The 27,062-nt window shown below is 39.8% G+C and overlaps 1 protein-coding gene and 1 long non-coding RNA gene across 3 annotated transcripts in view; one reads left to right on the top strand and one right to left on the bottom strand.

The window, feature by feature from the left end:
* COL4A3 (collagen type IV alpha 3 chain) overlaps positions 1-18,784 on the top strand; it is a 157,358-nt gene extending 138,574 nt beyond the window's left edge. For both annotated transcript variants that reach the window (XM_055398539.2, XM_055398538.2), the window contains 12 exons: positions 1,035-1,082; positions 3,010-3,195; positions 3,858-3,988; positions 7,317-7,389; positions 9,674-9,745; positions 9,835-9,960; positions 11,035-11,133; positions 12,859-13,071; positions 13,982-14,159; positions 14,286-14,400; positions 15,335-15,507; positions 16,331-18,784. In XM_055398539.2, coding sequence (XP_055254514.2) covers positions 1,035-1,082; positions 3,010-3,195; positions 3,858-3,988; positions 7,317-7,389; positions 9,674-9,745; positions 9,835-9,960; positions 11,035-11,133; positions 12,859-13,071; positions 13,982-14,159; positions 14,286-14,400; positions 15,335-15,507; positions 16,331-16,415 — 1,499 coding nt within the window. In that variant the 3' untranslated portion in view covers positions 16,416-18,784. The remainder of the gene's footprint in view (positions 1-1,034; positions 1,083-3,009; positions 3,196-3,857; positions 3,989-7,316; positions 7,390-9,673; positions 9,746-9,834; positions 9,961-11,034; positions 11,134-12,858; positions 13,072-13,981; positions 14,160-14,285; positions 14,401-15,334; positions 15,508-16,330) is intronic.
* Positions 268-27,003, bottom strand: LOC129538378 (uncharacterized). The gene is made up of 3 exons (XR_016039541.1): positions 26,871-27,003; positions 10,593-10,713; positions 268-2,053 (listed from the first exon to the last, which is right to left on the bottom strand). It is a non-coding gene; the product is annotated as an uncharacterized LOC129538378 (long non-coding RNA).
* Between the last annotated feature and the right edge of the window lie 59 nt (positions 27,004-27,062).

Raw genomic sequence — 27,062 nt, 5'->3', positions numbered from 1 at the left:
CTATATATATATATATATATATATACATGAAGATGAATATATATTGTGTGTGTTAGTCACTCAGTCATGTTTAACTCTGAAAGGTTGCTGCTGAGCTGTGAAAGACACTGGGATTTTTGGCCTCTGGAGGAGAGGAATTCAATACAGGGCCAGTGACGAGGCTTGATTGCTCAGAGCTTTTATGTGATAAAGTTTTATTAAAGTATAAAAGAGACAGAGAAAGCTTCTGACATAGACATCAGAAGGGGGCAGAAAGAGTACCCCCCTGCTAGTCTTTAGCTGGATGTTATATAGCTACCAGCAGGCTGCTAATTAGAGAAAGGGAAGGTCTCAAAACTCAGAGACAGGCGCCAGGCCCCTCACCCACAACATGCATTTTGAGATAACCCTGGCACAAGGTGAGTCATCCTGGGCCATAAAACGATTGACATGAATCTTGAAGAAAGGCAGGTTTCCAAGTAAATATATAGTTTCATTAGCATAGATTAGGAGAACAACATATGAGTAAAACATACTGGTTTGTTGAGCCCTTATTGGTTCTGAATCTTAAGCGGAACTGACTTAAAGAAAGACAGAGTCTAGGGTAAATACATAGTTCATTAACATAGCTTAAGAGAAACATTTCCATAAGAAAAATGCATTGGTTAGCTCATGGTTTGAGAAAAGTTCAGGTGGAACTAGGTCTCATCATGGCAAAACAGAATTTTAAGAGAAACCTCCTTTTAAATTTGTATAGAGAAGGGAAAAAATCTGACACTTGTAGCTTGTTTCCTCCTGCCGCTTAAGAGAGATAAAAAAATGTCTGACGCTTGTAGCCTATTTCCTCCGTTTGCAGACCCCTAGCCTTCCTGCCTGTTACCCTCTCAACTCTTTGCAGTTCCATGGACTGTAGCTTACCAGGCTTCTCTGTCCATGGGATTCTCTAGGGAAGAATACTGGAGTTGGTTACCATTTCCCTTCTCCATAATATATATTATATGATATAAATTAACTGTATATATAACATAGTGAAATACCAACATTTTCTCTTTCAGGCTTGCTGGGAGCACCTCCAGGTCCAAGAGGGAAACCTGGTCCTCAAGGTGAGTGGTTCTTCCTCCCAAACCTGGTGATATACATTTTCAAGGACAGAATCTGATTTAATAGCCCTGACAGATACACTTAGCATTTTGAATTAAAGAAGTCCCAATGGTGACACAGAATATATATATTCCTAGCATTCAAGTAAAAATCCATTATTACCATCACAACAAAATGAACAAACTAGACACTGTGATCCAACTTTCAAATTTCCATCTATGAAAGTAAAAAGACTTCTTCTGGATTTCCTTCCTTGTTATCAGCATGGTTAAAATGTATCACCTCCTAAAAAGATGGAGGTGGAATTGATAGCTTGGAGTTTTCTCTCCATGCTATTCTGAGCTGCAGTAGTAATCTTCTAATTACTAATCTTCTGCCACCTTGTTCTCTTCATTGGTCTGATTCCAACCCCTGGAGCCAGTGTGTGGCTCAGGCTACCGTTTCTTCAGGGCTTTCCCATAACTCTCCCAGGATCTCAGACCTGGCAATTTACTGAACATGTCATTAAGAACATACACGTTTTTGGTTTGCATCAGACTGTTGCCAGACCCTTCAAGCATTTCAGAGCTTGGAGAGAGCTGAAATCATCTAAATTCTTTCTTTTAAAAGTATAAATCCAGTTCAGTTCAGTTCAGTTCAGTCGCTTAGTCGTGTCCGACTCTCTGCGACCCCATGAATCACAGCACGCCAGGCCTCCCTGTCCATCACCAACTCCCGGAGTTCACTCAGACTCAAGTCCACAGAGTCGGTGATGCCATCCAGCCATCTCATCCTCGGTCGTCCCCTTCTCCTCCCGCCCGTGGTCATGTATGGATGTGAGAGTTGGACTGTGAAGAAAGCTGATCGCCGAAGAATTGATGCTTTTGAACTGTGGTGTTGGAGAAGACTCTTGAGAGTCCCTTGTACCGCAAGAAGATCCAACCAGTCCATTCTAAGGGAGATAGATCCTGGGTGTTCATTGGAAGAACTGATGCTAAAGTATAAATTACAGGCATAAAAAAGAACATGGTAGATAAAGTGTTAGATATTCAGTTTTATTTTCATCATCACTTAAAGCATTCTCTGCATAACTCCCCAAGCCCTTGCCTGTGCCACCAGCCTCATCCTCACTTTTCCTTCTTCCTTCCATTTTTTTCCTATTTTCATGACATTTCATGATTGGCCAAGAAGTTCATTTGGGTTTTTCACATGATGTTATAGATTTTATTTCTAGAATATTTCTAGAGTAACACAAAGATGGGAGAGAGGAGGGGGAGATTATTTTCAATTCATAAAACATTTTCCATTCATGAATGTCAAAGCACAATTTCTTGAAGGTTTTCTGAGATTAAAAATATTAGTATTAAGTTGTGACCTTCTAGGGGAGTCTTCTTTGGTAAATCCAAATCTCACATTTCTTCCAGACTAGTGTTTATCTTATGGGAGAGAAGTAATCAGAGGACAGAACAAGAATAGCAGCTTTGTCGTTCTTTTGTCAGGGTTTGGCTGGGCAACATTTGAAATGCACAAACTGACCCTGAAGTTTAGCTTTTTAATGCTCTGTTGAATTATCAGTGATTAAATAAAGTCATTGTAATTAAAATTCACCAGAAAATAACAAACACTTCAGAGCTTATACCATGCTTTTCATCTGCATATTCTCATTTGATATTTAAAGAACTGAGTGAAGTCAGATATTACCTCTATTTTTAAAACAATAAAACAGTGAAATGACTTTACCAGGAGCACCAGATAGCTGGAGGCAGAACTGAGTCTAGTCTGGACCCTGTCTTTATAGACTTACATCTCTTTTGTTGGCCTCTTTAAAAAAATTTATATTTTGAATCTTAATACCTTTATGCAAAGTGTCTCTGTTATTAGGGATAACCACAAACTATAACATCAAATACAGGGGCATTACAGAAACTTACCAGAGTTTTTTTTTTACAGGAGCCAAAGGAGACAGGGGAGCACCAGGCTTGCCCGGCCTCCCTGGCAGGAAAGGGTCAGTGGGAGATGCTGGGCCTCCAGGGCCCATTGGCATGACAGGACCTCAAGGGGCACCAGGCTTTCCTGGTGTAACCATCCCTGGCCAGAAAGGAGATCGAGGTCCACCTGGCTCCAGAGGAAACCCAGGTAAAGAATCTACTTTTAAATATGATAAAAGAATGAAAATAACATTTGACATAAGAAGCTTTCAACCCATTCATGTGACCATCTTGCTGCTTTTTCCTTCTGGTCTTCTCTGTTTTCCCATGCCCACCTGTCCTCAAGTGGGGTGCATAAGGCTGTTGGTGTGGAGGCAGAGGGACCTGTTTGAAAAATTAGTAAATACTGGCACTTCCCTGGTGGTGCAGTGGTTAAGACTTTGCCTTCCAATGCAGCGGGTTCAGGTTTGATCCCTGGTTGGGAAACTAAGATCCCACATGCCTATGGCCCAAAAAAATAAAACATAAAACAGAAGCAGTATTGTAACAAATTCCATAAAGACTTAAAAAATGGTCCACATAAAAAAAATTTTTTTTTAAAGAAAGAAAAATTAGTAAATATCAAGTTCATGAGCCTGGGAGAGAGACAGAGGCATCCATTCACCAGTACTGACTGAGCCCCTACTGTGTGTAAGATACTGGGTTAGGCACTGATTCTGCTCTAACCGTCATCAAGGAGAGGTAGTTCCTGCCTCATGCCTTGTGCCAGGTAACGTTAAGGTGCAGGGTTTGCTCTTCACTCAAAAGGGCACCAACAGAACCTGCAAAGCTCCCTGAGTGCTAATATTGACAGGCTTTCTGTGAATTCAGGCGTGCCTGGTCCTCCCGGACGTCCAGGGGGTCCTGTAGAAGGCGTAAAAGGAGACAAGGGGTTGATGGGAGAGCCTGGCCGAAGAGGCCCACCTGGAGCTGTAGGAGACGTGGGGCCACCGGGTCATCCGGTAAGTGGGAAATAATTCTGACGTCTGACCAACCTAGACAGCATATTAAAAAGCAGAGATATTACTTTGTCAACAAAGTAATATCCATCTGTCCATTTGTCCATCTGGTCAAAGCTATGGTTTTTCCAGTAGTCATGTATGGATGTGAGAGTTGGACTAGACAGAAAGCTGAGCACCGAAGAATTGATGCTTTTGAACTGCAGTGGTGGAGAAGACTCTTGAGAGTCTCTTGGACAGCAAGGAGATACAACCAGTCTATCCTAAAGGAGATTAGTCCTGAATATTCATTGGAAGGACTGATGCTGAAGCTGAAACTCCAATACTTTGGCCACCTGGTGCAGAGAACTGACTTATTAAAAGACCCTGATGCTGGGAAAGATTGAAGGTGGGAGGAGAAGGGGACGACAGAGGATGAGATGGTTGGATGGCATCACCAACTCAATGGACATGAGTTTGAATAAACTCCGGGAGTTGATGATGGACAGGGAGGCCTGGAATGCTGCAGTCCAGGGGGTTGCAAAGAGTTGGACATGACTGAGCAACAGAACTGAACTGAATGCTTCTAAGTTGACTGCCAGGATCAGATGTACCTGGAAGCATCACAAGTTTCCCACTTATGATGCTTCTATGCAGTGAATCGAAAAAATGACAGAGTCTGGAAGGTTCAAAGAATCAAAGGACCTTAAGAGTCGGGCAGATTTGGTCTCTAAGAAGCCTGTGAAAGTTCAGTCTATTTGGGGCCCTTCTGTGTGTCATTCCTGACCTCATCTTGTTTCGACTCTGAACAATTTCACGTAGAAGCTTGGAATCACTCTAGATGACAACAAAATTTTTCTCTATTAATAGGATTTCAAAATCATCTTTGCCGTCCCCGATGTCTATTTTTCCCCACAACATACTTTCCAGTATTTATGAATAGCTGCCATTTCCTTCTGAATATTTTCTCTCCCAATAAATGTTTTTCCCTCAATTTCAGCTTAACTTTTCATCAATGTGCCTCTATTCTGAATATATCTTAGTTTGCCAATACCTTAAGAATGCAGCCCCTGAGATGAGCACCTTCTAGGAATATGAATTCAGTACCCCACAGAGTAGCTAGAAGACAGACGAGACTCACTATCCTGAACATTCTGTTTTATAATCCAGCCTACAAGTCCACGTGGGGTTTTCCAGGTGGCTCAGTGGTAAAGAATCTGCCGTCCAATTCAGGAGATGCGGGTTTGGTCCCTGGGTCAGGAAGATCCCCTGGAGAAGGAAATGGCAACCCACTCCAGTATTCTTGCCTGGGGAATTGCATGGGCAGAGGAGCCTGGTGGGCTACAGTCCATGGGGTTGCAAACAGTCAGACATGACTGAGCTACTAAACAACAATAAAAACAGAATTCCACATGGATTGTTTGGCTGCCTAGTCACCACATTATCATCACACATTGAGTTTATGGTCAACGAAAGCCCTTGTGCCTTTTCTGCCTGAACTGCTGCTAAGTTTCCTCCATTACTTTTTGTCTTGTCCGTTTGTGTATTTGTGACTTAAGTGCCGAACTTTCACATTTATTTTTCTTAGATATCATCTTGTTCCTTTAGGCTCATGCTCCCAACCTATTAAGATCTCTCAATCATAGCATCTCACTCAACACCATAGCCACCTTCCCTAGCTTTCTCTCAGCAGCATATTTGAAAAGATTTCTCTGTTTACATAAAATTCTTGGAAACTAATGAGGAAATCAGAGTTATGTCATAGAGAGTCTGTGTTATCTTGTGATGGATAATGAGGTTCTTTGACATGGTTTATTGTCAGGAAACATGTTAAGCTCTCTTGGTATATGGTTTCCTGAATCTACTTTTTAACAACTTTTTTTAAAAAATGAGATACTCACCTATCTCCAGCATTAGGTATTTCTCCTGTTCTTCATGATTTTTTGAAAGTGGCAAACACTGATCTTATAATCACATTGAAATTCTTCCAAGAACACTGGGATGTGGAAAGTCTAGTTTGGAAATGCAATCTCTCTTAAATCCGCTGTGGTGTATTTGTATTTACACCTGAAAGATAATTCTTATTGTTGTTCAGTGACTAAGTTGTGTCCAACTCTTTGTTACCCCATGAACCGCAGCATGCCAGGCTTCCCTGTCCTTCACTATCTCCCAGAGTTTGCTCAAACTCATGTCCCGAGTCAGTTAGGCCATCCAGTCATCTCATCCTCTGTCATCCCCTTCTCCTCCTGCCCTCAATCTTTCCCAGCAGCAGGGTCTTTTTTGATGAAAACTGACTCCTTGCCCTTAACAACTCTCTCTTTGAAGGAAACAGCTTCCTCCCCACCCAAGGGCAGGGCCTGGCACCAGACCTTCCTCCCTGGTTACCTTTACCTCTGGAGAACAGGCCAGACTTCAGAAGCCTGAGAATCCTTGATCACATGCTCCTGTTTACTCTCCTTCCTTTTTTAAATTCACACCACCTTATCTAAGAAATAGGACCATTCCTTCTTTGGTCTTCAAGCTCCAAAGACAGCTGGCTCAACAAGCAGTTTTGTTACTGTTGGCATTTTCAGGACCTTCAATTCATTGTTTTTAAGTAATAGCATTCTGTCTCAATTCTTATGGGTAGTATAAGACTAGAGGTGACATACATTCTGACAAACAGCTCTTTCTGGAAGCGCTGTTCCCTCCCCTCTCCTCCTATGGCCTTGCTTGAGCATCTTATGGCCACAAGGGCAATTAGTGTGAGCCTCATATTATGGGAGCATCTCGGCCTGGTCAGATCATTGCATCCTTGCCAAGAGTGATGTCAAAACTCCACTGACACCCCCTTCCTACTCCCATTCCTGGAACCTGTACTTTTATCACTCTGACCAGAGTAAGTAATAACTCTGAGAGCTTAGTTAGAATGATGGTGATTGTTACAGTTCAATAGCATCTCTGTTGTCTTTGCAAGAATTACAAATACAAATTATAATTTTCATTCTGACCATCTGGTACCTGTTCTTCCGGGAAGATCTCTGAATGCTGGGAAGTTCACTTTGAAATACAGAATATCCAATTGTATTTGATACACTAACATATATTCACATCAAAAGTTATGTTCACTCTTGTGTTCAACGGTAGTTTTTACTTTTTTTATATTGAAAAATCATAGTCCTAAGGTGAGGTCTAGGTTACATAGAAGTTACAGGAGGTAATACAGTGGATTGGAAGGTAAAAATGATGTCTATCAACTTTAGATCATTCTGACTCAATATAATAAAATATCTTATATGCTTTAAAAAAAACTATAATTAATATTCTGATTTTAAAAATTTGTCTTTGGTTTTGCTTCTTATTTGAAATATAGGGAGCACCAGGTATCCCCGGTCGGCTAGGAGCCAGAGGTGATCCTGGATTCTACGGATTTCCAGGCATGAAAGGTACTGTTTTTTGTTCAGCCCTCTGTGGATGCAAAGGCAATGACCATGAGTCACATTTTAGGGCACATGGATGTTTACTGAACCCATCGTGTCAGAACAGACCGGGTGCAGATAGAATGAATGAAGAAGGGAGAATTAAGCAGGATGACCACACTAGCACCCGACCCCAGAGGCCTTAAGAATTAAACCATATCTTAAGGACGGAAACTCTAGAAAAGTTTAAAACAGAAACAGTTTGAAGTGGTGACCTTTGAGCGTGCTGATGTGTGTTGGGCTAGAGAATGGGGAACTACATCAATAGCAACAGGTTGCTTTGCATGATTTATTTTACTTTGTGCCTGTGTGATAATTTTTAAAAGCTGAAAATCTAAAAGAATATTCACAAACTGATCATGGGGGAGGGTAAGTAAATTTTTATATGCAGATTTAAGTGTTTGGTTTTTATGGGGCACATGTATTATGTTTTTAAATAAGAAAACATAATTTGGAGTTTAAAGTTTAAAACATTCACACACATAAAATTTAAACTTCAGGTTTTCAGAAAATCCCCCATCATGGTAGTATGATCTCAAATGACATTTTGAATATTGGCTGTGTTGTCTTAGCAGGTTGAATCCACTGGGATTGTTTTGTGTGTGCAGGGAATTGATGATCATAGTATAAATAGATGCTAAATTAGTATTAACCAAAGTGAACAAAACCACATTTCCATGAAAGACACTTTTCCAGTTCTGAGGGAGGACAAGGTGGAGGTCAAAGATAGCCTTTTCAATTTTTCAATCACTGGCTCTTCAAAGAGCAAAATAACTAAGGAGAAACCAAAGCAAGAGATTCTGAGAAATCTCACTAGCCACTGGGTGGGTGAACACTGGCCCAGGGAAGATGTGGACCATTTGTCACTCTTCCAAGTCTCAGAACAGGAACAGCGAAGACTTGAAAAATTATAGACATGCTATACCAAAGAAAAAAGCATTCTGGTGAAATGTTTAGATGTATATCGAGGGCATGTGTGCGTGCATACTAGGTTGCTTCAGTCATGTCCGACTCTTTGCGACCCCATGGACTGTAGCCCGCAAAGCTCTTCTGTCCATGGAATTCTCTGGTAAGAATACTGGAATGAGTTGCCATTTCCTCCTCCAGGGGATCTCCCTGACCCAGGGATTGAACCTGTGTCTCATGTCTCCTGCATTGGCAGATGGGTTCTTTACCAGTGGTGCAACCTGCAAAGCTAAGGAAGATTCATAAAATAAGAAGTATTAACCAGTTCTTTTGAAATATGTTCACGAAACACATTCAGTTATTCTCTTAGATATCAGAATAAGACTGTTCATCATCTGGCACCACTAATGAGTTTGAACTTCTTTATTTGGAAATTTTTATTCCCCAAAAGATTAGGTATCTTCTGGTAGATATAAGCAAATATTAACATATCCTCTAGTTCTGATATCAAGTGGATAATTTATAGTGTGATTGCCAGTTAACTTTTGATAATATAATTGTTTTATTATATTTCTGTTATGAATATCGTATTTAGTATTAAGTTCTAAGTAATTAGATGTTATAGCAACCCACTCCAGTATTCTTGCCTGGAAAATCTCATGTTCAGAGGATCCTGGTGGGCTACAGTCGATGGAGTCGCAAACAGTCAGACATGACTGAGTTACTAAACAACAATAAAAACAGCAACAACAATTAGATACAGTATGTACATTGTGTCAAGATTTTTAAAAAGAGTGTTTCTCCAAACCAATGTTTCTTGGTAACTTTTTATTCATGTCAAAGACTGGGAGAGAAACCTTACCACTTTGATAGTTTTCAACAAACAAGATATTTCATATGAGTTCATGAGAGTTCCTAATATAACTAACTTTGGGCTACTAGTAAAGCTAGAGTAATAAGCTGAGAAAGTAGATAACTATGACAACCAATATAACTCACTAGGAAATGCTAAAGTAAGATTTAATGTCACTTCATATTTTACCTTAAATATTAAATTGGTTTCTGAACTTAAAAACTAAGAACTCTTCCCCTTCAATGCTAAGATACTAGTACTTAATGCGTACTTCTAGAATGCATTTTTAACGGACACTATGCATGACCAGTTGAGTCCAAATGAAACGCTACAATCCACATGAATATAACTAACTCACAGTCCTTGTCATGCAGCTCACAACCTCCAGTCGTCACTCCCAGAACCCCCCTTGGAGACAGCAATCAATCTGAACAGCTAGGAAACCTGTTGTTCTGTGTGGAATGACATTGCCTTTTTTTTTTTTTTTTTAAGGGGAGAAGGGTAATTCAGGATTTCCCGGACCACCGGGACCTCCAGGGCAAACTGGGCCAAAAGGACCACCTGGTAAATGTATTATTTCCTTCATATTGCTCTCAGTGAAGAAAGAGTAGCTCATCAGGAAAGCCATCATCCTTTTCTGTTCATGCCAATAGGTGCACGTGGAGAGCCTGGCACAGTGAAGATCATCTCCCTTCCAGGAAGCCCAGGCCCACCTGGTTCAGCTGGAGAACCAGGGATGCCAGGAGAACCCGGGCCTCCGGGACCACCAGGAGATCCAGGTGTGGGATCACTAGGAAGTAGCTGAACCAAACTTCTTGTAAAGAGATTTGGAAATAAACAATACAACTTCATAGAAAATGTTACACATTATAGTGTTTTTAATAATCAGCTTTCAGTCAGTTCATTTCAGTTGCTCAGTCCTGTCTGACTCTTTGCAACCCCATGGACTGCAGCACACCAGGCCACCATATCCATCACCAACTCCCGGAGCTTACTCAAACTCATGTCCAATGAGTCGGTGATGCCATTCAACCATCTCATCCTCTGTCAGCCCCTTCTTCTCCTGCCTTCAATCTTTCCCAGCATCAGGGTCTTTTCAAATAAGTCAGCTCTTCACATCAGGTGGCCAAAAGACTGAGCTTATTTTACTCTAGGCCAGCAAATAAAAGAACTTTTGACCCTATTGACAACTGGTGTTTATAGTATAAAGTTGAGCAAATACACTATAGGGCACTCAGGATTGTTTTTTATGAAGGTAAAAGTATGAAGTCTGTCTCCTCTGAAAACTGCCAGTCTTAGAGCTCTATTTCTAAATGACTGACTGAATAAATCCAAGTTCTATGTAAAATATTTATACCTTTCCAACACTTTGCACAACACTTGGAAAATTAGTAAATGCAAATGTACTTACTGTTATGAAATCTTTTAAAATGACTGGTGCATGGAAGTTGAACTAACCCCTTTCTATTGGCCCAGCATATTGTAATAGACCTCTGGATGGAACTGTTGTGTTCTAGGTTCACCTGAGTCACCTGAGAGATAAGAGAGATTTTATTACTTTGGTGAATACAAGGGCATAGTGAATTCTGGAGTAGCATTAATCTAAATGGTAGCACAGTATTAAAATGCTGTATTTCATATACCCCTGGTTCATTTTTAGTTTTTTCTCCCTTGGGACATAGATTGTAGCATGTTGGACCAGTTGTCCCAGTCTGCCCAGGGATGAGGGTCTCTTCTATTTGCAGGACTTCTATTATCGACACTGGGGAAGTCTTGAGTAAACTGGGATAGTTGGCCACCTTGCCTTTTATCCTATATGAGCCATTCAGTACAATGTTGGTTTTTTGCTTTAGGACCCTGTGGACCAAAAGGTAAACCAGGGGAGGATGGTCCACCAGGAAGTCCTGGACCAACTGGAGAAAAAGGCAACAAAGGTTCTAAAGGAGAGCAAGGTAAAAAAAAAAACAACAACAGCTGGCTGTTCTTCACTGAGGGAGAGCTATTCTCTGTATATACAGAGAAAGGAGACTTACTTGAACTTATGAGAACTCTAAATATTTCAGTGTGTGCTGTGCAGAGAAGACTAAGCCAGGGGCAAAACATTCTTTTTGAGATAGACAATCAAGTGTTATTGGAATATACCATTATTCCTATGTCTTGCTGCTGCTGCTGCTAAGTCGCTTCAGTCATATCCAACTCTATGCAACCCCATAGACGGCAGCCCACCAGGCTTCCCCATCCCTGGGATTCTCCAGGCAAGAACACTGGAGTGGGTTGCCATTTCCTTCTCCATTCATATGTCTTAACTGGGCAAATGTACTCCTGATTTTTAACCTGCAGGCTCATGGATCTAATGAAACACCAATTTTATATTCAGAAAAGCTGATATTGCGTACTTAGTTAATAACATCTACTTCTAAGCGTGGCACCTAATTTTGACACCTACTGTAGGAAGTGATGATCTACTTGTTTAAGATTAAGGTTTATAGACTTCAATTAAGAATGGGTTAAACTTACTGGCATGTTGATACATATGCATCGAATGAGATAAGAGCATGGCAGAGTTAATAAAGCATGTAGATTGATATAGAATTTGCAAACTATCATACTTATATAAATTTTGCTATCGTAAAATAAGTTAAAATCACCTTATAAATTCTCTTCAGTTTAATTTTTAGTATTAATCTAATTTACAACAGAAATATATGAACTGCACATTTTTTTCAAAGAAAAGAAAAACAGTGGCACCTAAGTCATAGTTGGAAAAATATTACTTTGATATGAATAGAACAGCAACTTAGTATCATTATTCAGGAAAACCATCTTCTAACTATGCCATTCTTGAATACAATTCAACAACTCATGTGTGTGTCCTGAAAAGGGGCCTCTTTTAAGTACTTCAGTCTGAACGTAAGCTTATGTGTGTCAGTTTGATATGCCTGAATCAAAGACTACCTTCTGCAAAAGTTTCAAAAGCACCCTTCTAGAAAATATCTAAATGTCCAAATCTTATTTTTTAGGATTGAGTCTTTGTTAAAGTAAGAAAAAATTCTAAGTGTGATTTCCCGATTCATTGACATATGCCCAGATCTACTATGACACAACTGCATAAAGATTAGAGATTTGTCTTTAAAAATTTAAGTACAATGCTAGCTAATAAAAATAATTGCATAATTTCTCATTATTTAGTACTGTCCTGAGTGCAATTTAAGACACTATTAATCATTCGACTTTTGTCAAAGTGTGTTTTTCAAAGTGGTGAAAGCAAAACTCTTATTAATAATTATATGAATTAAAAAACTTTACTGGCCACATCTGACTTTCAAAATGGGGCCATAGCAAGACTGAGGATACTACAACACAAACTGTGTTGAGAATTACTAGCAAATAGACAGAGATGGTCTTGATGCCAGGCACCACAGGGCAACATAGAGATGAAGAACTGATCTCAAAAAACTCATCATCAGATATACACAAGTATTTATAACAAGAGGCATCTGTAATAAAATAGTCAACATTTAAGAAAGTTCTTTGGCCGTTTTATAAACCATACTTCTTTAGGACTCCTTTCTATAGTTGAGGCTTAATAAATATATGTAAATATTCGAATTAGTATTTTGGATAAACAAGTTTGAGGTTTTGTTTGTGTTGCCACATGTATAGTGTGTTTTTTAAAGGACCACCTGGATCCGATGGCCTGCCAGGCCTGAAGGGGAAACCTGGAGACACTGGACCACCTGCCGCAGGGACAGTGACGAGGGGCTTTGTCTTTACCCGGCACAGCCAGACCACAGCGATTCCCTCCTGTCCAGAAGGGACAGAGCCACTCTATAGTGGGTTTTCTCTTCTCTTTGTACAAGGAAATGAACAATCCCATGGACAGGACCTGGGTAATGCCCCTGTTTAATTTCTATCCACGTCATTCCATATACAGACAGTAAATTTTTATGGCATGGGATACTTCCCTCTGAAGTTAAGTGTAAACAACTTGAGTATCTTTAGTACTTTTGTTTTTGTTTTTTAATTTTTGCAATGTTTCTGCCATCCAACAATGCGAAGCAGCCATAATTATACATCCTTCTCCTCCCTCCTTCCCCTCTCCCCATCCCATCTTTCCAGGTCACCACAGAGCACTGCTACACAGCAATTTCTCACCAGCTATCCATCTTACACCTGAGAGTATATATCTGTATTGATGCTACTTTCTCCATCCATCCTACTCTCTCCCTCCCCTACTGTTTCCACAAGTCCCTACATCTGTGTCTCCGTTCCTTCCCTGCAAATAAGTTCATCAATACTTTTTAAAGAGTAAATAAGACATTGGTCTCATGTCTAATATTCATTCTGGATTGTGAGCTCTAGAAGGAGCCAATCTAGTTGGTCTTATTCAACAAAAACAATTTTCGCTTAAATAACCTATCTGCTGTTCAGGCTTAAAAGTAAAATCTGTTCCAAAGCTTGGCCTGGTTATGGGCCATCATATACATATGAAGAACTGGGGAGATTTTGAAGCAAAGACATTTTCTCAAAGACCTCCGCTAGTCCTCAAGTTCTAGATGATTAGAAAGGGCCCCAGAAAGTGTTAAAGGTGGAAGAAGGAAGGGGGATTTATGTCCCTATTGGATCTTTAATTCTTATAAGTATTAAAACTTTTCAATCACACACTTTGCAAATAGCTCTTTTGTGTCATTTTTTTCCAGTTTTTGCCACATGTTATGTTTTAATTAGCTTCTATCTAGTAATCATAATCAAAATAATTGGAATTCACTGAAAGTGATACCCAGTCTGATGCTTTATTAGGAACACTTGGCAGCTGCCTGCAGCGATTTACCACAATGCCATTCTTATTCTGCAATATCAACGATGTGTGTAATTTTGCATCTCGAAACGATTATTCCTACTGGCTGTCAACACCAGCTATGATACCAATGGACATGGCTCCAATTACTGGCAGGGCCCTGGAGCCTTATATTAGCAGGTAAAATCCCAGCCCCTTAGTTTCATGATGGCAACAGGTGAATCACTTCCTTTGCCACAGAATGTAAGGCAGCAAACCGTGGTGCAGAAAGTGGTGATGCACCGTATTTTTTGTTTCATGTTACAGATGCACAGTCTGTGAAGGTCCTGCAATTGCCATAGCTGTTCACAGCCAAACCACTGATATCCCCCCCTGTCCTGCTGGCTGGATTTCTCTCTGGAAAGGCTTTTCTTTCATCATGGTAAGGAGAAAAGGAACAGTACATTCATAGTAAGCATTATCCATGGAATGTTACATTAGGCTGGATGAGATGTGGTCTCCAGGAATGATATTGTTAGACATCAGTATGCACAATCTACCGTGCATATTTGCTTGAAAATCTGCAAATATGCTTTGTTTGTTTTTGTAAATAATGACACATTTTTAAAAACAGACTTCTCAGAAAGAGATTACCCACATATTCTAAGACCCTTTGAAGTTCCTATGAAGATGGGAACTAAAAGAGAAATAGCCTTTTAAAGAAAAATTCTCCAGATGCAAGTACTAAATGAAGAAATCTATGGATTGACATTTGTGATTTTGATACCTGCGCAGATGTGGTTGGTGATTATTCATATTTTGTGTAACATCGTTTATGATACCTTATTCTCACTTCTTTACTCAATTCATTAAATATTTATTGAATGCCTACTCTGTGCTATGACCATTCTAGGCACTAGGATACCAGCCGTGAACCAAAGTTCCTGCTCTCATGGAGCTTCTTTCGTAGTGGTAGACATATAAGTGAGAAGACAACATAACGATAGTAGTACATAGTGAGTTCAGATGGTGAACAGTCCCATGGAGAAAATTAAGCAAGATAAGAGGAGAGACTGATAGGGATGAGGTCAAGGAAAGTTTTGTGGAGCAGGCCCGTGAATGACAAAGAACACGTCAGACCTGGGGGGGAAAAGCATTCCAGGCAAAATAAACAGCTTTTAGATGATTTTTGATGATTATCCTTCAACTCGGAAGGTACCTGGAGTGTTATAGTAAATATGGGTAAATAAGCACAAGAAGTTCAATTCATGCTTTTTTGTGTATGTGTCTTCTATTACAAAAAAAAAAAAAATTAGAGCATTGAAAATGTGAGCACTATGCACAGAATTCTTATTTGGATCTTTTTCTTGTGATAGTTCACAAGTGCTGGTTCGGAGGGTGCTGGGCAAGCACTCGCATCCCCCGGCTCCTGCCTGGAAGAATTCCGAGCCAGTCCATTTATAGAATGTCATGGAAGAGGAACATGCAACTACTATTCAAATTCCTACAGTTTCTGGTTGGCTTCATTAGACCCCAAAAGAATGTTCAGGTAACTATTCAAAGTTAAGTTTAATCTGATGACTCAACTGTGTAGCTATTCAAAGGTTGCCTGTGTTAGATTTTCATTCCCTGTGTGCTGATGTACTCAACGTTTAAAAAAAAATCTCCCTGTGCCAATAAAATCCTGTTTAGCTTGGCACTCCCAGTATACAAGTGGTCTAGAGTCGACAAGTAGCCCTGGTTTGTGCTACTGTACCAATAAAGGCCAAAAAATATGATTTTTGTCATTGTTAAAAATATTTAATATTGATATATGAATTTATAGACTACTGAATAAACTACTAAAGTGAAAGTGTTAGTTGATCAGTCATGTCTGACTCTTTGCAACCCCATGGACTGTAGCCCATGGACTATGGCTCCTCTGTCCATGGAATTTTCCAGGCAACAATACGGGAGTGGGTTGCCATTTCCTTCTCCAGTGGATCTTCCCAATGCAGGGATTGAACCTGGGTCTCTTGCATTACAGGCAGATTCTTTACAGTCTGAGCCACAAGTGGGCTCAAAAAAAAAAAAAAAATTACATGATCTACTAATTTTAACTTATTGTGTTGGAAGACTTTTGAGTATTACACAAAATTAAAAGGGTAGGAGTATTTTTTCATTAAAAAAATCTGTAAGTTTGCATTTGTAAGTGACTGCTAAATACAAAAAATGATAAAGTGTTGACACATATATCTTTTCAGAAACATACCTCCCTGAAACAAAGTTTAGGTGAGCTACCATATTTATTAACAAAACTCAGACCCAGGAAGTATTTCCCTTTTATCTATAAATTGATGAGATTTTTGGTGTTTTTTTTGCTTTTATTTCAGAAAACCCATTCCATCAACTGTGAAAGCTGGGGAGTTAGAAAACATAATAAGTCGCTGTCAAGTGTGCATGAAGAGGAGACCATGAAGAAATAAAGAAAAAATAAAACTGTTACTTATATTTCATCCTAAATAACCAAGTAATACTGCAGAACATGCACTTATTTAAGTATCTTTCTCTCTTGGAACAGCAGTACAAAGTTTCTATTTGTTTCCCCACACAACAAAGCCTTCTTTTAAGTTAGTTCTGTGATACTGGTCTCTAAATCTGTACTGTATCAAAGTTCCCTAATGCAAAGCACTAAGTTTTTCACAAAGTATCACCAGAATCTTGTATTCCACTTTTATCCAATGCACTAAGTAAATGGCGATTGTATAAAGTTTGATACTACAAGTGAAGAGCTATTTGGTCCACTGGATTCCCAGGATTCACCCCCTTTCTATTCCAGTCTTGGAGACTCAGGGAGGCTAATTCTGTTTTAAATTGCCTGATCACCCACTTCCCAAAGCTCTAGACCCTATGTAGGGAAGGGGATGAAATGGGATATTAGAGCATCATGAATAAACTGGACTTTCAAACCTGGTGAGTAATCTAAGACCTAAGGGAACCAGAATTGAATTGAGGCTCATGGATTCTCTAGTGCTTTTTCAAACACACCCAAGACTAAGGCCAGAAGGGGGTTGCCCTGAATGGAATAATAATAGCCTTGGAAATACTGTATGGTTTTGGTTTACATTTTTTAAAAGACATTTTTGTTTGCCCATTGAATTCATTTCACTACAGCAATATAGCTTGCTTATATTCAAATAGATATAATTTTTACCCTTAGTAAATTAACTACACCCACACAAATAACAAATTCCTTGATGTGCACTTTATCGCCATCCCTATAAATGTTGGTGCATACCTATATGCACCCTATAATATCCCTATAAATGTTGGTGCATGAGTTCAGCAACCCATGGAATAACTGAAGGCATTTGTTGGCTAATCAGGCTCAAAATATTTTTCATTTGCTCTAAATATTCCATTTGACCTGGGTGGTCAGAGATGTAGTCCCTTGTTAACTACATAATTTTTCCTTCGTTAAAGACATGTTTTTGATATTACATATTCTTATAAACCATTTGAAGAATCCATTGTGTAAAAATTTTGATGTACAAATTGTATAGTTTCGTGGTTGTATGTCTTAAAACTTGCTTTTCAGTGTGTTGATACATTCCCAAGTTTACCTAATTCAACTTAAGATTTTATTCAACACCAAGTCATATCCCAGGCACTGCACTAAATTATAGACACTAAGGGGATGAAAAGAGACTTGTTTCTGATCCAATATCTCAGAGAAGGTAACTTACTGTTTCTGTTAAGAATTCTACACATCTAAGTTGTTTTTCTTCCTTTTTTTCCTTTGTTCTTATATTTCATCAGAATAATTCAGCAGGCCTCAATAAAGGTTCAAAAATAATATTTATGCCCAGGGAAAGCCCAGGACATCTAGCTTCTCCTTGGCATTACAGAAGCCAAGGTTTGAAAATGTTAAGAAAATGAAAACTTACAAAACCTTAAAGACCCTTTTATATTTGATAGTAGCACTATTTGATTAATCTCAGAGGCCAGATGTCCAGGGATAAAGCTCTGCAGATGCTTCTTAATCTACCGAGGTGGAGTTGGTGTTGCTGATATTTAAATTCAGGTTATTGCTTCAACCTCAGTTGCTTTGTAAATGAAGGTGTGACCCCAGAGGAAAGCACAGACTGTGACCTTGGTTGGCATCCTTCACTGCTCATGTGACTGCTGCCAAGTGATTTTTACATTTAAGCTGAGAAGTGCATTTTACTTAGATTATTTGCTTAGACTCACCTTATACTAAGACTTTTTTTTTTAATTTTTGCTCTAAAAATATCCAACTTTCTTAATTGTACCATAATGGCATAGGGTTAGCTGATCTACACAAACCCTCTGTAGCTCAGCAATTCTCAAAATGTGGTCCTTGGACCAGCAGCATCAGCAGCATCTGGGTACTTGCCATCAATGCAAATGCTTAGCGTAGACATTTAGAATCAGAAACTCTGGGGGAAAGGCCCAGAAATGCATATTTTAACAAGCTTCTCCAGGTGATTTCTGATTGAGAACTGTTCTAGGCAAACATCCAAAAAACTATTCTACAGTTACCAGTTAAGGCCAACCAATATTGCTCCATCCATAGCTCTCTTTAAAGTCCAAAATCACAAGTGCCCTCAAGGTCATCTAATTTTACTAATAAGTTAAAGCCCTATATTGGTGCTAATGGCAAATGACTGGCCTCTGCTTGTCCCCAGGCTCCCTCTTTTCTTGTTCCATTATCAGTGTTAAACTTCTGAGGAAGACAAGTGATGCTAAAACATTAGATCCCAATGAAGCCATATTGAAAGTGGCTCATTCCCTTCTAAGACTGAGCATTGAAACACAGCTCATGAGCATTACTTTCCAGATACCCATCAGTAGTTTATAAAGTTATGAAGATTTAACTTTGTAGATAAAATGTAAATAACTTGTTTCTTTTAAATCTGGGGCTTCAACTTTGAAATTTCACAGTGTGCTATATAATGGGTTTCTCAGAGGTGTTTTTGCCAGATAAACATTATTAAATAACTTATTTATAAAAGTATTACAATAATTCTAAATTTGAATTTTATTGCTAATTTAACTTACAAAGATTTTTCTATGCATCCAGTGCAACTTACTGCTACTAAACTTAATTTAATATTTACTATATAACCAAATGAAATATATTTAAAACCTATTGAATATTTTATATTATTATATCTTGACAGAATCACAATGTTGTACTAATATTTCTGTAATTACACCTTAAATATTATGTTGTTGTATTGTCTAAGAATAAAATTGAAAAATTTATATCTGGTCTTATTGTTTTCAAAATATAAACAAATTAATTTTTTGGATTGTAAAAATGGTATATGTTCACTGTAAAAAATAACAGTAATTATGAAGAGAGCTGAGCATCAAAGAATTGATGCTTTTGAATTGTGGTGCTGGAGAAGACTCTGAGAGTCCCTTGGACTACAAGGAGGTCCAACCAGTCCATTCTGGAGGAGCTCAATCCTGGGAGTTCATTGGAAGGACTGATGCTAAAGCTGAAATTCCAATACTTTGGCCACCTCATGCGACAAGTTGACTCACTGGAAAAGAGTCTGATGCTAGGAGGGATTAGGGGTGGGAGGAGACGGAGACAACAGAGAATGAGATGGCTGGATGGCATCACTGACTCAATGGACATGACTTTGAGTGAACTCTGGGAGTTGGTGATAGACAGGGAGGCCTGGCGTGCTGTGATTCATGGGGTCGCAAAGAGTCGGACACGACTGAGCGACTGAACTGAACTGAACTGATATAAAAATTGCCATGATCTAAACCCTCACCCCCATCCAAGAAAATTAAGGTATTATCATTTCAGACTTTTTTCTTGTGGACATATTTCCAAATCAATAGGTAAGAACTAATCAGTATGGAATTTTCTACATAAATCAATGAATTGGCTGATATTTAGTTTTATTATGGATGTATTATGGAGAAGGAAACGGTAACCCACTCCAGTATTCTTGCCTGGAGAATCCCATGGACGGAGAAGCCTGGTAGGCTACAGTCCACGGGGTCGCAAAGAGTCAGACACGACTGAGTGACGGAACGGAACGGATGGATGTATTATGAACATTTTATTTCATATTTGTCCAATTGTTTCCTCAGGATAAATCTCTAGGAGGAAAACTGCAAAAATCAAAGGAGTTGCAATCTTAGGGCTTTGAGATATATATATATTTTGATACACACACATACATATTCTCCAGAAACATTGCTAGAATTTCTAGTTGCATCAATACAATGTTATGAAAATATTCATCTCCTTATGCTTTTACCAATATTGGACATTGCTGTTCTTTCACAATTTTGCCAGTCTCAATTTACATTTTGCTCATTATCAACAAGGCGGAACATTTAGCACTTTAAATTAGTATTGGGATTTTTATTTAATATATTTTAATTAATACTTGAGGTTTTTTCCCTGTGAAAGGCCCAAGCATATTTTTATGCATTTCCTATTGAGGTATTTAAGGAGTTTTCATAAATCAAGAGGAAAAGGTATAAATTACAGAAGTTATGGATCTTATATTTTTATGTTTCCCATTTATAATACACCCTATTCAAGGAAAAATATTCATAAAATTTCAAAGGTAGAGAACTGGTAAAGATGAATGCCTTTAATATACAAATATCTGAACTCTCACTGGTAAGGAACTTTTCAGTTCAGTTCAGTTCAGTCACTCAGTCGTGTCCAACTCTCTGCAACCCCATGAATCACAGCACGCCAGGCCTCCCTGTCCATCACCAACTCCAGGAGTTCACTCAAACTCATGTCCACAGAGTCGGTGATGCCATCCAGCCATCTCATTCTCGGTCGTCCCCTTCTCCTCCCGCCCCCAACCTTTCCCAGCATCAGAGTCTTTTCCAGTGAGTCAACTCGTCGCATGAGGTGGCCAAAGTATTGCAGTTTCAGCTTTAGCATCAGTCCTTCCAATGAACACCCAGGATTGATCTCCTTTAGAATGGACTGGTTGGATGTCCTTGCAGTACAAGGGACCCTCAAGAGTCTTCTCCAACACCACAGTTCAAAAGCATCAATTCTTCGGCGCTCAGCTTTCTTCACAGTCCAACTCTCCCATCCATACATAGCCTTGACTAGACGGACCTTTGTTGGCAAAGTAATGTCTCTGCTTTTTAATATACTATCTAGGTTGGTCATAACTTTCCTTCCAAGGAGTAAGCGTCTTTTAATTTCATGGGGGTGTGTCAAATGACAATAAAGATATCATCATATGAAAACACAGAATGAATGGTGATGCTGGGTAACAATTCTAAGAAAACCAAGAAAATTGTTGCCCAGATATTTAGAAACAGTTTCATAATTGGACCCAAAAATTAATCAGAAAACCTTTTGATCAAAAAGTATACTGATCCATTTTAATGAACTTATTTTTACAAGCAGAAGAATGAATGCTGTGTTAAGTTCATTATCTCTATTTATAAGCCTGTTTATAAGAAAGAAAAGTCTTATAGAAAGAAAAGTTTATAGAAAGGAAAGTCTTCATCAGTCTCTAAGGAATTCCTTGTAACTTATTGACAGGGCACTTGCAGAGCACTTAGTGTGCCTAGTTCACCTCAGTCTTACCCCAGCTCTGCTTACTGGAAACTAAAAGACAACCAAACACAGAAGGAAAAGCAACTGGTTTTGAATCATCATTGACATCTTTCAGTCAGTCATGTCTGACTCTTTGCGACCCCAATGACTGCAGCACGCCAGCCTTCCCTGTCCTTCACCATCTCCTGGAGTTTGCTCAGACTCATGTCCATTAAGTCAGTGATGCCATCCAACCACCTAATCTTCTGTTGTCCCCTTCTCCTCCCACCTTCAATCTTTCCCAGCATCAGGATCTTTTCCAATGAGTCGATTCTTTACATCAGGTGGCCAAAGTATTGGAGCTTTGGCTTCAGCATCAGTTCTTCCAATGAATAGTCAGGGTTGATTTCCTTTAGGATGGACTGGTTGCATCTCCTTGCAGTCCAATGGACTCTCAAGAGTGTTCTCCAACACCACAGTTCAAAAGCATCATTCTTTACCACTCAGTTTTCTGTAGAATCCAACTCTCACATCCATACATGACTACTGGAAAAACCATAACTTTGACTAAATGGACCTTTGTTGGCCAACTGATGTCTCTGCTTTTTAATATGCTATCTAGGTTTGTCACAGCTTTTCTTCCAAAGAGCAAGCATTTTTTAATTTCATGGCTGAAGTCACCATCTGCAGTGATTTTGGAGCCCAAGGGAAAAAAGTCTCTCACTGTTTCCATTGTTTCCCCACCTATCTGCCATGAAGTGATGGAACTTGATGCCATGATCTTCATTTTTTGAATGTTGAGTTTTAAGCCAGGTTTTTTCACTCTCCTCTTTCACTTTCATCAAGAGGCTCTTTAGTTCCTCTTCACTTTCTGCCATTAAGGGTGGTGTCATCTGCATATCTGAGGTTATTGATATTTCTCCCAGCAATCTTGATTCCAGCCTGTGATTCAGCCGGCCTGGTATTTCACATGATGTACTCTGCATGTAAGTTAAATAAGCAGGGTGAAAATATATAGCCTTGATGTATTCTTTCCCAATTTGGAACCGGTCTGTTCCATGTCCAGTTCTAACAGTTGCTTCTTGACCTGCATACAGATTTCTCAGGAGGCAGGTAAGGTGGTCTGGTATTCCCATCTCTTAAAGAATTTTCCAGTTTGTTGTGATCCACACAGTTGAAGGCTTTAGTGTAGTCAATGAGGCAGAAGTAGATGTTTTTCTGGAATTCTCTTGCTTTTTCTATGGTCCAACAGATGTTGGTAATTTGATCTCTGACTCCTGCCTTTTCTAAATCCAGCATGTATATCTGGAAGTTCTTGGTTCACATACTATTGAAGCCTAGCTTGAAGGATTTTGAGCATTACCTTGCTAGCATGTGAAACTGTGTGGTAGTCTGAACATTCTTTGGTATTACCCTTCTTTAGGACTTGAATGAAAACTGACCTTTTCCAGTCCTTGGCCACTGCTGAGTTTTCCAAATTTGTTGGCATATTGAGTGCAGCACTTTCACAGCATCATCTTTTAGTATTTGAAATAGCTCAGCTGGAATTCCATCACCTCCACTAGCTTTGTTCATAATGATGATTCCTGAGGCCCACTTGACCTCACATTCCCAGGATGTCTGGCTCTAGGTGAGTGATCACACCATCGCGATTATCTGGGTCATGAAGATCTTTTTTGTATAGTTCTTCTGTGTATTCTTGCCACCTCTTCTTTATCTCTTCTGCTTCTGTTAGGTCCATGCTGTTTCTGCCCTTTATTGTGCCCATCTTTGCATGAAATGTCTCTTGATATCTCTAATTTTCTTGAAGAGATTTCTAGTCTTTCCCTTTCTATTGTTTTCCCCTATTTCTTTGCATGTTCACTTAGGAAGGCTTTCTTATCTCTCCTCGCTATTCTTTGGAACTTCGTGTTCAGATGGGCATATCTTTCCTTTTCTCCTTTGCCTTTTGCTTCTCTTCTTTTCTCAGCTATTTGCAAGGCCTCCTCAGACCAGGCTCAATTTAACCATTCAGATAAATACTACCCTCTCTAGAATTTTGGAGACTTTAAGGTGTCTCTAAAAATGATAACACTACTCAAAACCTTTTTAGAACTATTGCTTTGGAATTATCCTTAACAGCAATTATCAGTCAAATAAGGAAATAGATCTCATTACTTTATACCCAAGACCTACAATATGCTCAATATGGTTGCTCCATGAAAATAGTGAGATGAGTAGGATATAGACCTTGGTCTCAAACATGGAACTTATCATCTGGTAGGAGAAAATAAAGCAAATACATAGATAATTATAATATGCAATAGAATGTGACAAGTACTGTAAGAGTCAATAAACAATGGTTCATAAGTTGGAGGCATCAGAAAATCACAAAAGTGGATATTTTAGGTGGTCTTTCAAGGTTAGTTAGAATTTCAAGAAACAGAAGTTGATCAGAGGTAGGATGGCATTATAGGTGGCAGAAATAGGTAAAGGGAAGTATCAAGAGTCAGAAAGGCATGAAATAATCTCAGAGAACAATCAATGATCAAGAATATATACATATATATCATTCACACACATAGTAAATTAAGTGACATGGCAGGAGGTGAGGGCCATATTAGAGTTTAGAACACCATGGTGAACTTGTACATCATTGATTGGTATTAGAGACCCATTGAAGACTTTGAGTCTTTTTCAGTGAGTCAACTCTTCACATGAGGTGGCCAAAGTATTGGAGTTTCAGCTTTAGCATCAGTCCTTCCAATGAACACCTAGAACTGATCTCCTTTAGAATGGACTGGTTGGATCTCCTTGCAGTCCAAGGGACTCTCAAGTGTCTTCTCCAACAGCACAGTTCAAAAGCATCAATTCTTTGGCAATCAGCTTTCTTAACAGTCCAACTCTCACATCCATACATGACCACTGGAAAAACCATAGCCTTGACTAGATGGACCTTGGTTGGCAAAGTAATGTCTCTGCTTTTTAATATGCTATCTAGGTTGGTCATAACTTTCCTTCCAAGGAGTAAGTGTCTTTTAATTTCATGACTGCAATCAGCATCCACAGTGATTTTGGAGCCCCCCAAAATAAAGTCTGACACTGTTTCCACTGTTTCCCCATCTATTTCCCGTGAAGTGATGGGACCAGAGGCCATGATCTTAGTTTTCTGAATGTTGAGCTTCAAGCCAACTTTTCGACTCTCCTCTTTCACTTTCATTAAGAGGCTTTTTAGTTCCTATTCACTTTCTGCCATAAAGGTGGTGTCATCTGCAGGGATTAGGGGCGGGAAGAGAAGGGGATGACAGAGAATGAGATGGCTGGATGGCATCACTGACTCAATGGACATGACTTTGAGTGAACTCCGGGAGTTCGTGATGGACAGGGAGGCCTGGCATGCTGTGATTCATGCGGTCGCAAAGAGTCAGACACAACTGAGTGACTGAACTGAACTGAACTCAAGACTTTGAGCCAGAGTAGAATGATCATACAGATGATAACATGGAAGATTCAATATTTCAGGATCACAATCTTCATTTGAAACTTATTTCAGTTTCCCTTGTGGGGAATGGACAGGAGCAAGCACCAAATCATAAGTACTAAGAAGTAGAAAGATACTAGTGGAGCAGCAAGACCCTCATTTCTAAAGGTTTTGGTCATAGCTTATTTAGCTTGGTCTCTAAATTCCCCTAAAAGGTTGGCTTGGAATAGCTGATCATTCCTAAGATCATCTGCACTTAAAGGATGATTTGCCAGTATTAAAAAGGGGCCCAAGAAGGAAATTCTCAGAGGACTTCCTAAGTTGTTTTAAAGAATGGCAACATTTCTAGATGTTACCAACATTCAACATTCAGAAAACTAAGATCATGGCATCCCGTCCCATCACTTCATGACAAATAGATGGAGAAACAATAGAAACAGTGACAGACTTTATCTTGGCGGGGCTCCAAAATCACTGCAGATGGTGACTGCAGTCATGAAATTAAAAGACACTTGCTCCTTGAAAGAAAAACTATGAACAAATTGGACAGCATATGAAAAAGCAGAGACATTACTTTGCCAACGAAGGTCTGTCTAGTCAAAGCTATGGTTTTTCCAGTAGTCATGTATGGATGTTAGAGTTGGACTAGACAGAAAGCTGAGCTCGGAAGAATTGATGCTTTTGAACTGTGATGTTGGAGAAGACTCTTGTGAGTCCCTTGGACTGCAAGGAGAGCCAATCAGTCCATCCTAAAGAAAATCAGTCCTGAATACTCATTGGAAGGACTGATGGTGAAGATGAAACTCCAATACTTGGGCCACCTGATGCTAAGAACTGATTCATTGAAAAAGACCCTGATGCTGGAAAGATTGAAGGCAGGAAGACAAGGGAACCACAGTGAATGCGATGGTTGGATGGCATCACCAACTTGATGGGCATGAGTTTGAGCAAACTCTGAGAGTTGGTGACAGACAGGGAAGCCTGGCATGCTGCAGTCCATGGGGTCGAAAAAGAGTCTGACATGATTGAACGACTGAACTGAACTGAACATCTCTAGAGCAGCTTTAGACTCTAGAGAAGTACATACTCATGCGTATGTCTTTAGCTGTTAATATCGAAGAATACAGATATATTACTTGAATTGACTTCAGTCCGCCCCAGCGTTGACGAACAAGGTACTGACTTTCTCCTAGAAAGTTAGTGGTTATGTGGTTGTCTGCCTGCAGTGCAGGGGACCCCGGTTGGATTCCTGGGTGGGGAAGATCTCCTGGAGAAGGAAACGGCAACCCACTCCAGTATTCTTGCCTGAAAAATCCCATGGTGGAGGGGCCTGGAGGGCTACAGTCCGTGGGATCCCAAAGAGTCGGACACGACTGAGCGACTTCACTTTCACTTTATATGGTTAAACAGCAAACAGTTCTTGGAAACTAAACAGGGTTTCTAACTACTGTGAAACCTAACTTCTTTTCCGAGATCCTTACCTTTAAGGGTTAGTAAAGCAGGTCAGGGGGCTTCCCTGGTGGCTCAGAGGTTAAAGCGTCTGCTTCCAATGCGGGAGACCCGGGTTCGATCCCTGGGTCGGGAAGATCCCCTGGAGAAGGAAACGGTAACCCACTCCAGTATTCTTGCCTGGAGAATCCCATGGACGGAGAAGCCTGGTAGGCTACAGTCCACGGGGTCGCATAGAGTTGGACACGACTGAGCGACGGAACGGAAAGCAGGTCAGGGTAGGGATCACTGTTAAGGAAGACACAGAGGGCTTGAAAAATCGTCAAAATTGGAGTATAGTGTTTAAGAATCACTTGCAGAGCTGGCGAAATATGCAGATTATTAGGCCTCACACCAGTCCTGATTTTGATGCGGACAGTCCTAAAACTAATTATTTAACTAGCTACCGAAGTTTTACCTTTTAAACACGAGATGCGGTGGGCGCACTTTGCCCACAACAAAGATGTCGCGGAATCGCCGTCGTACAGCCCCGCTCCTCTGCGTGGGTCTTACGTCCGCCCTTCCTCGTGTCACGTGACCACGAACCTGTCTCAACTACAGCTCCCGGAAGGGGCCAGTCCCGGGCGTTCTCGCGTCTTTCTTTCTCTCC

Source organism: Moschus berezovskii, chromosome 2 (genome assembly GCF_049115385.1).
Source record: "Moschus berezovskii isolate FMDL1 chromosome 2, NW_MosBer_1.0, whole genome shotgun sequence".
Lineage (NCBI taxonomy): Eukaryota > Metazoa > Chordata > Mammalia > Artiodactyla > Moschidae > Moschus > Moschus berezovskii.
Note: the sequence above shows the minus strand (reverse complement) of the source record. Positions and strands in the feature narration are given on the sequence as shown.